Below are 11,098 nucleotides of genomic sequence, written 5' to 3'. Positions count from 1 at the left end.
GATTGCTTATTCAGAAGGACATCCCCAGTCATCAGAGTGGTCACTACTCTCCCACAGTTGAAGACCTCCAGCTCTTGGGGTGAACAGAAGCACACATTTCCCCTTCCTTGACAAGAAGAAAACAACCTCTGATGGGCAGGGGGGTGGATTTTACCTTTGGCATTTCTCACAAGAAGTCTGTTCCTCTCTGGCCAATGGCTCACAAGACAAGGTTCCAGGTAAATGTAGCACCTTCTCAGCTGGAGTGAGGGAAGTCTGCAGGCTCTTGGTTCATCAGGAACTTCTGCTGAGTAGCAGTAGCAGCTAGGGTGAAGACCAACAGAAATCTTTCCAAAGCACTTTTCACCACATAATTCAATAACCAACTGTTTAGATTTTATTTTTCCCAGTAAAATATCAACTCTGAGAAATTGCCTGCCTTTTTCGCCTTCTCCACTGTATCACCTGAATGCAGCACAATGACTTCCAGTTGGTAGATTATTACTTAATTAATAATTAACATTTGACCAAAGAAGAAAGGTAGGAATTTGGGGTTGATATGGTAGAACTCAATACCACAGCCCACCACCAGTCTTCCAGAGTTGGTTGTAAATAATTGTGCTTATATGAACTATTGAGTGGACATTATAGAATCTCACTCTAAAATCCTTTGTTTCTATGGTTTTCAGATATTCCCAGCATCCAAATATTCCAGCTGTCAATTTCCCAGAAATCCAGCTCTGTCTTGCTATGGAGGCCACAACCTGTAATGGATCAGTGGATGGTTCACCAGTCTTCTATCTGGTGGGCATACCCTCTCTGCCAGAATCCCTCTTTCTTCCTGTGTTTTTTATTTTCCTCCTGTTCTATCTACTCATCCTTATGGGTAATGCCTTGATCCTGGTGGCTGTGGTGGCAGAGCCCAGCCTCCACAAGCCCATGTACTTCTTTCTAACCAACCTCTCTGCTCTGGACATCCTGTTTACCACAACCACTGTCCCCAAGATGCTGTCCCTATTCCTGCTTGGGGACCACTTCCTCAGCTTCCCTGCCTGCTTCCTGCAGATGTACCTCTTCCAAAGCTTCACATGCTCTGAAGCCTTCATCCTGGTGGTCATGGCCTATGACCGCTATGTGGCCATCTGCCGCCCACTACACTACCCTGTCCACATGACCCCACAGGCCAATGCTGCCCTGGCAGCCAGTGCCTGGCTCACTGCCCTCCTCCTGCCCATCCCAGCAGTTGTGAAAATCTCCCAGATGGCTTATAACAACAGTGCTCACATCCACCATTGCTTCTGCGATCATCTGGCTCTTGTTCAGGCCTCCTGCTCTGACAAGACCCCCCAGACCCTCATGGGCTTCTGCATCGCCATGGTGGTATCCTTCCTGCCCCTTTTCCTGGTGCTTCTGTCCTATGCCCACATCCTGGCCTCAGTGCTTCGAATCAGCTCCCGTGAAGGACGCTCAAAGGCCTTTTCCACCTGCAGCTCCCACCTCCTGGTGGTTGGCACCTACTACTCCTCCATTGCCATAGCCTATGTGGCCTACAGGGCTGACCTGCCCCCTGACTTCCACATCATGGGCAATGTAGCATATGCTATTCTCACACCAATCCTCAACCCCCTCATTTACACTCTGAGGAACAAGGATGTCAAAGCAGCTATCACCAAAATGTCGTGTCTTAAGACCAAGTCTGAGATAGGAACTCTTGGCCTTTAAATGCAGCTAATCCTGCTTTTGGGATGCCATAAATGTTGTTAAATGAATAAATTAGTGAATATAGTATGGTAAAAGAAAAATCAATTAAGCAGACACATTCAATAGTGGTTCTCATGTTTCGGTCCAGGGTTTTTCCCCTGGTGCAATGGAATATGTTAAGCTTTATAGGAAATATTAAATTGTTAAATAAGAACTTCACTACTTAGTAATATAAGAAGCCCTTTCTAAAATTTAAAAAAAAAAAGGCTGAATGGGAAAAAAATCCTTTGTAAGCAAAGTAAAAAGTAAATATAAGACATATCACAGAGAAAGAACAAATAATCATAATTATAAAGAATTCCTAAAACTTTAGAAGAAAAAGTCTAATATCCCAAAACAAAAATGAACAAATACATGAAAAGGCAGATTAGAAAAAAAAGCAATGGTCTTTAAACATTGAAGATATTCAGTCTACTGAATAAAAAGAGTAAAAATTAAAACTACACTGAAATGCCATTTTTCATCTAATCAGATTAGTAAAGATCCAATATTTTGACAATCCACATATGGAAAACCAGAACCTTCATAACTTGCTTGAGAGAATGCAAATTGGTACAGAACTATAATGCCTACAAAAAGAACATGGGCATTTACCCTTTAAGTAATCTCATGTAGGAATCTATCACAAAGATACTGGCAATAACTCATTAGGCTATTCATTTATCCCTAGGAAACTGTCTAAACAAACTATAAAAGTGCAGCTATAAAAAGAAATGAGGAAGCTCTTTATACGATGATATGGTGTAATTCCTAGGCTATGTGGTTAAGTGAAAAAAAGCAAGTTGCAAAACATTGTTTTTGTAAGAAAGTAATAAATTTGTCCGAAATTTTAGAAAAAAACAAGAATTAAACTAATGAGATCTTTACCTGTAAGGAGGAGAGAACAGAGTGGAGGCGACAGGAATGGAAGCAAGATGAACTTAAATGTACAGTCTGACTTTGACTGTACAGTTTACACGTAATTAAAAGAAAGCGAAAAGAAAAAAAATCCCAATATTTAAAACAAACAAAAACACTTGACCGTGGCTATCAAATTAATGGCATGATCATGCAGAAAATTACAAACGACTATAACAACAGCACTTGGACTATACATTCCAGGAGGGATATAAAAACAAGAAAAATCATAACATCTTAAACCTCATTGATAACCTTGAAAAGATCATGTAGTCTTTTCAAAAATATGTTCTGTGCACCCGGAACAACAAAGTGTGAAAGACAGAGCCTAGCCTCGTGGACTCCTAGCAACCGGCGGCAGAGACTGAAGAGGCTCCACCTCAGCACCATCCCTGTCATCCTTCACTCAGAGGCCACCCAGCATATTGATGCATTCCCTGCCGCCGCCCTTTCTTCCCACAGGTGTGATCTCCGTGGTGGGAAGCTAAGTTTTTTAACTACCCCAATGAATATAGACAGTGATTTTGTATTGGACATTCAAATTACAAATGTAGTCTGTGTTTTTTTTTTTTTAACAAGAAGCTATTTGAACTTAAGGAAGATTGCTTTGGAGGAAGCAAAGGTAATTTATAAGCATCATGTTGGAAAAGTACTAATGAAGCTTAGATAACTTAGAATTACAGCTACAATTTGGTCCTCAGGAAAAATTATTTACACTGGAGCAACAAGTGGAGAAGCAGCTAAATTTGCCAGACGTTTAGCCTGTAGTACACAGACACGAGGTTTTCAGGTAATTTTCAGATTTCAAGCTTATCAACATTTTAGCAGCATGTAATATGCCATTTGAAACCCGTTTGCCAGAATTCACAAAGAATGATAGACTGCATGCCAGTTATGAACCTGAATTTCATCCTGTGTGTGCTATGAGGTAAAATCTCTGCAAACTACATTACAGATTTTTTCATTGGGAAGTATCAGAGTAACAGGGTCCAATGTGAAGGCTGTTGGTGCTGCTGTGGAACAGGTTTGCCCATTTGTATTTGGAAGCAGGAAAGAAATTTTATAATTCATCCCTTAGTTGATTGGAATCCCTAACTGAGCACCTTTTAAAACCTGCTGCACATTGGACTCAAAACCAAAGGAAAACTGGACCAACAGTAATTGAGGAAATAGACTATTTTCATCATTGTCGCTACAGTGTGAGCTCCAGTCCCTTTGGATTTTATTTCAGACTTTGCTGTAATAGAAAAAAGGAGTTACAAAAAAGGAAGTTGCTGTTTTTATAGAAGGACATTCACAGTGACCCTCACGTCCCCATCAGCGGCGCTGTCCCAGTGTGCATGACCTTGACGTATTTTGTTGTTATTTTTTTCCAGTTTGAGCTACTGTGCTTTACTTGTGAATAATCTTTTACACTTTTGTATGCTGAATATGGGCACCAAAGAACCTGTGAAAGTTATCTTTTTCAATTGAATGTGCACAAATAAAAGTTTGAAAAGTTCAAAAATATAAAAATTTTTAAAAATTATAGTTTTATTTCCTTAAAATAGGTTACATTTAAATTATATATTTCTATAACCAGGACCACTTGAGTGGTATTATATTTAAAGAGACTTGCAAAAATATACAGAAAGTTTCTGTTTACCCCTCCTCCAGCTTCCTCTAATGTTAACATCTTACCTAACCAAGGCATATTTTCAAAACTAAGAAAATAACATTGGCTGGCAAAAAGAGAAAAACTGGGACAACTGTATCAGAATAACAATTTAAAAAGAAAATAACATTGGGAAATGCTATTCACTAAGTTTCTGACTTGATTGAAATTTCTGCAGTTTTTCCACTAATGTCCTTGTTCCATTCCATTCTATTTAACCACCTAAACCAGGAAACCATGTGCATTTAATTGTCATGTTTCTTTAGTGGACTGACAGCTTCCTAGTCTTTCCTTATCTTCACAACTGACACTTTTGGAGAGGAGTGGTAAACTTAAATGCATATTACTAAGTAAAAGAAGCCAATCAGAGAAGGCTACATACTATATGGTTCCAACTATACAGTATTCTGGAAAAGGCCGAACTATGGAGACAGCAAGAAGATCCGTGGTTTGGTGACAGATGCTTACTAGGCTTATTGTGATGATCACTTTGTAAGGTATATAAATGATGAATCACTATGCTGTACAACTGAAACTAATAAAATATTGTATGCCAACTATAATTTGAAGGACAATTTTTTAAGGAAGCACTTAAAAAAAAAAGATCAGCTGTTGCCAGGGGTTAGTGGGAAGGGTGAACAGGCAGAGCACAGAGGATTTAGAACAGTGAACCTGCCCTGTATGATCCTATCACAGTGGATACACATCATTAAACATTTGTCTAAACCCATAGAATGTAAGACACCAAAAGTGAACCCTCAGGCGTACTATGGCCTTTGGGTAATAATGATGTGTAACACAGGTTGTAGATCATAACAAATGTACCACTGTGATTCCAGATGTTGGTAGTGGGGAAAGTTGTGCATTGTTTGTGGGATAGCGAATGTATGGGTATTCCTGCTCAGTTTTGCTGTGAGTCTACAACTGCTTAAGATTTTAAATTTGTTAATTTTTTAATAAATTCAACAAAAATAAATTTTTAAATTAAATGAAGTTTGTCAAATATTTTTAAAGTTATGGTTAGGCATTTTGTAGAATATTCTTCAATTTGAAATGTCTGACATTTCATCATGAATGGACTGAGGTTGTGGGTTTTGGTTTGACTGAGATAACGTGACCTCCTGCCACATTGTATCAGTGGGTAAGTGACTTCAATACAACTCATTAACCTATTGCTCAGTATATTGTTAGTGTATGTTTAGCTTAATAAGAAACTGGTAAACTGGAGATACACTTTGCCTCCCTACACAATCAAAAGAAGAATAACAAAAAATTTAAAAACAAAAACTAACCAGAACTGCCAGAAAATTGAACTGTATGGAAGTCTAACAGCCAAGGAGTTAAAGAAGAAACATTCATCCAGACCAGTAGGAGGGGCAGAGATGAGCAGCTGGGGTGGAGGGGACATGCAGCAAGGTGGTGGCTGGAGAACCAGGTGAGGTGGCAGTTTGTGAAGAGGGTGGTCCCACATTTGCATGCGGATAAACCAGGATGAACAACTGGGGAGCAAGACAGACTGCTCAACCTAGGGTTGCAGCAAGGGAAAAGAAAGCCTCAAAGCCTCTGACTGAAAACACCTGTGTGGGTTGAGGTGGCAGCAGGAGAAATTCCCAGCCTTCTGGGAGAGTTCACTGGAGAGACCCACAGAGTCCTAGAAAGTACACAAATCCACTCACCTGGGAATCAGTACCAGAAGGGCCCAGTTTGCTTATGGGTAGCAGAGGAAGTGACTGAAAGCCAACAGAGAGCCCAGCTAGTAGCATTGTTCCCTTTCATCCCCTCCCCCACATACAGTGCCACAACACAGCTATGTGGGTTGCCCTACCCTGGCGAATACCTAAGACTCACCCCTCACTACAAAACAGGCATGACAAGACAAAAAATACATATATGGCCCAAATGAAAGAACAGATCGAAGCTCCAAAAATAGAACTAAGCAATAAAGAGATAGCCAACCTATCAGATGCAGAGTTCAAAACACTGGTGATCAGGATGTTCACAGAAATGGTTGAATATGGTTGCAAAATAGAGGAAGACGTGAAGGCTATGAAAAGTGAAATAAAGAAAAATATACAGGGAACTAACAGTGAAGGGAAGGAAACTGGGACTCATATCAACAATTTGGACCAGAAGGAAGAAATAAACATTCAACCAGAATAGAATGAAGAAATGAGAATTAAAAAAAAAAAAACACAAGGAGAGGCTTAGGAACCTCCAGGAAAACTTGAAACATTCCAACATCCAAATCATAGGGATTCCAGAAGGAGAAAAGGAAGAGCAAGAAATTGAAAACTTATTTGAAAAAATAATGAAGGAGAACTTCCCCAGGCTGGCAAAGGAAATAGACTTCTAGGAAGTCCAGGAAATTCAGAGAATCTTAAAGAAGTTGGACCCAAGGAAGCACACACCAAAGCACGTCATAATTACATTACCCAAGATTAAAGATAAGGAGAGAATCTTAAAAGCAGCAAGAGAAAAGGAGACAGTTACCTACAAAGGAGTTCCCATAAGACTATCAGCTCATTTCTCAAAAGAAACCTTACAGAAAAGAAGGAGCTGGAAAGGAGTAGTCAAAGTCATGAAAGGCAAGGACCTACATCCAAGATTATTCTATCCAGCAAAGCTATCTTTTAGATTGGGAGGACAGATAAAATGCTTCCCAGATAAGGTCAAGTTAAAGGGGTTCATCATCACCAAGCCCTTATTATATGAAATGTTAAAGGGACTTATCTAAGAAAAAGATAAAAAATATGAACCATAAAATGACAACAAACTCACAACTATCAACAACTGAACCCCAAAAAACAAAAACAAACCAAGCAAACAACTAGAACAGGAACAGAATCACAGAAATGGAGATCACATGGAGGGTTATCAGTGGGGAGGGTGAAGGGGTGGGAGGAGAATGGAGGAAAAGGTACAGGGAATAAGTAGCATAAATGGTAGGTACAAAATAAACAGGGAGAGGTTAAGAATGATGTGGGAAATGGAGAAGCCAAACGTTAGGTCAAAGTCACCCAAGAAACCAGACAGATGCAGCAAGCTAAGGAGAGCAGGGTTTATTAGCAGGGAATAAGAGGAAAAGTGGAGCCAACCAAGGGGTTGAGACTTATTGGGTTGTTCTTAGACCAGGGTTTTTAAATGCAAAAACCCATGGTTGGGGTATTAGAGTCTGATTGGCTAGAGTTGGTTGCTGGGTGAAAGCTGCATCCTGTTATGCCAGATAAGCCAATCCCAGACCCTAATCTTCCTGGGTAGGGTCTGCAGGCAGCTTCCCATGGTGCCATTTTCTCACCTGGTGATTTTCATTCCTCCTAGGCCTGCCTAGATCTAACACCAAAGAACTTACACGTATGACCCATGGACATGAACTAAGTGGGGGAAATGCTGGTGGGGAGGGTACAGGGTGGAGAGGGATAAAGGGAAGAAAAAATGGGACAACTGTAATAATAGCATAATCAATAAAATATATTTTAAAAAAAACTAAATGAACTCTTTGGTCTAGAAAAAAAAAGAAACTAATAAACTTGTTTACCAAAATGCTATATACCATTTTGCATTCCCACCATCAATGAACAAGAGCCCCTATTCTTAGGCATCCTTGGCAGTGATTAGTATTGTCTGGTTTATCATTTAAGTGTAGTCATCTAATAGGTGCTTATGTATACCACTTCTCCTTTTCTCTTGCTGCTTTTAAGATTCTCTCCTTATCTTTAATCTTGGCTAATATAATTATGATGTGCTTTGGTGTGTGCTTCCTTGGGTCCAACTTCTTTAAGACTCTCTGAGCTTCCTGGACTTCCTGGAAGTCTATTTCCTTTGCCAGATTGGGGAAGTTCTCCATTAGTTTTTCAAATAAGTTTTCAATTTCTTGCTCTTCCTTTTCTCCTTCTGGCACCCCTATGAATTGGATGTTGGAACATTTAGTGGTATCTCAATGTGGTTGTAATATAATTTAATTATACTTCCCTATGGTTAGTGATGTTGAGCATCTTTCACTTGCTCATTTTCCATCTCTGCCTTCTTTGGTGAGACCTGTTCAGATCTTTTGCTGTTTTTTTTTGTTTTTGTTTTTGTTTTTCGATATGACCTTTATTGAGCTTATCCACCAGAGTGGAAATAATATCTGTACAAAACCAAATGTTTGTTACTATCACTTCTGCATCACAATGAAAATCCAAACAGTTTTTTAAAAACAGTTCAATCAAAACCCACTACTTCAGAATCAATAGCTTCTTTGAAGCCACAGTAACATTTAAATATGGTTAAGACTTGAATGCAGAAATTTGGTTGATTGGAATGCTAATTAAACTTCCAACTTGCTCAAACAGAATTATAAAAAGGCAAATTGTGTTTTTCACAGAGATACATTCCACTGGAATCACCAACACTGGACAGCTGTTAGAGTATTTAGAGTCCTGAGATAATAAGAAACCCGGCATCCTTTAGACAGTCTGCTGTTGTCCTTTCTTCCCAATCAGAGATTTGTGGACATGTGAAATGACACCGCCACCAGCAATTGTAGCATTGAAGAGAGAGTCCAATTCTTCATCTCTGGGAATAGCAAGTTGCAAATAATGAAGAATAGTACACTATACCTTTAAGTCTTTTGATGTATTTCCTGCCGATTCAAGTACCTCTGCAGTGAGGTACTCCAGAGTGGCTGCACTGTACACAGCAGCAGCCGCGCCCACCTGTCCATTACTGGTAGTCCTGAATTTCAGGTGCAGATGGACAGCCCACCGGAAACTGGCTCTCTGTGAGCGGGAAACCGCCTTTGTCTTGGCCTTTCCGGAGTCTTTCTCAGCCTTACCACCAGCCATTTCGAATTCTGCTGAAGCTCAAACAAGCAAGGCAGAGAAAGGATAGTCAGACACCCATCGAGATCCCACTGTCTATTCCGTCACGCCGTGATTCAGACTGCCCTTTTTCTGGTTTTTCATTGGATCATTGGTTTTCTCACTGTTGAATGTTAGTTCTTTATATATTCTAGGTGCGAGTCTATCAGATATATGATATGCAAAAAGTTTCTCCCAATAAGTGGCTGGTCTTTGCATTCTCTTAATAGTGTCTCTTGCAGGGCAAAAGTTTTAATTTTGATAAAGCCCAACTCATCAATTTCTTTTATGGATTGCATTGTTTGATACCATATTTAAATATTCATGACAAAAGATCATGCAGATTTTGCCCTATGGAAGAAAGGAAGTTTCAAGAAGTTTTCTAATTTTATAACTTCCACTTTAGCCTATGAACAATTGTGAGTTAATTTTTGGATATTAGATTGAGATTCATTTATTTTTGCATATACACATCCAGTTTTTATTAGCCTATTCTTAATCTATTAAATTGCTTTTGCATTTCTGTCAAATACAAGTTGACTACATTTGTGTCTATTTCTGGGCTCAGTATATCTGCCCTTTCACTGATACCACATTGTCTTCATTACTATAACTGGATAGTGTTGAAATTGTTTAGTGTGTATCCTCCAGCTTTGTTATTCTCTTAGAATTGTTTTGGTGTTCTAATTCCTGATATAAATTTTAGAACCAACTTGCTGGGGTTTTGATTGGGATTGTGTTGAGTCTACATATCAAATTTGGAACAATTGACATTTTAACAATATTGAGTCTTCCACTCTGTCAGCATGGGATAGCTCTCCATTTATTTAGAATTTCTTAGATTTTATTCACCAATGTTTTGTAGTTTTAGCCTACATATCTTGCACACATTTTGTTAAGTTTATATTTAAATAAATTTTATGTTAGTCTATTAATATAGTGGGGTTTTATGACAGATTTTTGAACATTAGACAAATTCTGTATTCCTGATGAACTCTACTTGCTTACCATAAGTAAGTATATTGTCTTCTTTAAATAGTACTGGATTTTCTCTTTTATATTTTTATTTAATCAAACAATGTTAGATTTAATTTATAAACACTTGCTAAGGATTTCTTCATTGACAGTCATGAGAGATATTTATCTGTAGTTTTCTTGTAATTTCTTAATCTGGTTTGGTATTAGATTAATGCTGGCTAGTCTTATAAAATGAGTTGGGAAAGTTTTCTTTTTTTTCTATATTCTGGAAAACATTGTGTAGAATGGTGTTATTTCTTCATTACATATTTGGTAAAATTTTCCAGTGAAGCCACCTGTGCCTAAAATTCTCTTTTTAAGGGAAATTTTAAAGTATAAAATAAATTTATGTAATAGATACAGGAGTTTGACATTATTTTTTCTTGAATGAGTTTTGGTAGTTTATGCCTGTCAAAGAATTTATTCATTCTGCTCAAATTATAGAATTTATGGGCATGGAACTGTTTGTAATATTCCCTTATTACCCTTTCAATGCCTGTGATGTCCCCTCTTTTATTTCTGATATTGGTAATTTGTGTCTTCTATTTTTTTCTTGGTTAATATGGCTATAGGATTATCAATTTTATTGATTTTTCAAAGAATTGGCATTTAGTTTCATCAATTCTTCTTAGCTGTTTCTCTGCTTTCAATTATATTGATTCCTGCTCTAATATCTGTAATTTTATTCCTTTTTAACATTTTGCATTTAATTTGATCTTCTTTTTCTAGTTTCTTAATGTGGAAGATTAAATTATTTATATAAGACTTTTTTAATGTAAGTATTTAGCTATAAATTTCCCTCTAGCTACTGCTTTAGCAATTTTCTACAAATTTTGATATGTTGTATTTTCATTTTCATTCCATTCAAACTGTATTTTCAATTTTTCTTGAGACTTCCTAGTTGAACCATGGGTTATTTAGAGTATTTTGTTTAATTTCAAAATATTTGGAG

At 38.0% G+C, this 11,098-nt stretch overlaps 1 protein-coding gene and 2 pseudogenes across 1 annotated transcript; 2 read left to right on the top strand and 1 right to left on the bottom strand.

Annotated features, from left to right (window-relative positions):
- The first annotated feature begins 729 nt into the window (after positions 1-729).
- LOC123805605 (olfactory receptor 2AT4) lies at positions 730-1,701 on the top strand. The gene has a single exon (XM_045818265.1). It carries the CDS (start codon positions 730-732, stop codon positions 1,699-1,701), a length of 972 nt encoding a protein of 323 aa, XP_045674221.1.
- A 1,441-nt stretch (positions 1,702-3,142) lies between these two features.
- LOC123805623 lies at positions 3,143-3,703 on the top strand (annotated as a pseudogene).
- Positions 3,704-8,736: 5,033 nt separating this feature from the next.
- Positions 8,737-9,116, bottom strand: LOC123805542 (annotated as a pseudogene).
- Positions 9,117-11,098: the final 1,982 nt, after the last annotated feature.

Source organism: Phyllostomus hastatus, unplaced genomic scaffold, assembly GCF_019186645.2.
Source record: "Phyllostomus hastatus isolate PE091 unplaced genomic scaffold, TTU_PhHast_1.1 phas_scaffold_317, whole genome shotgun sequence".
NCBI classification, from domain to species: domain Eukaryota; kingdom Metazoa; phylum Chordata; class Mammalia; order Chiroptera; family Phyllostomidae; genus Phyllostomus; species Phyllostomus hastatus.
This window is presented reverse-complemented; position numbering and strand designations above follow the sequence as displayed.

Bases quoted from the DNA above. Each gene is read 5' to 3' on its own strand.
- LOC123805605 (XM_045818265.1), top strand. From the start codon at position 730: ATGGAGGCCACAACCTGTAATGGATCAGTGGATGGTTCACCAGTCTTC.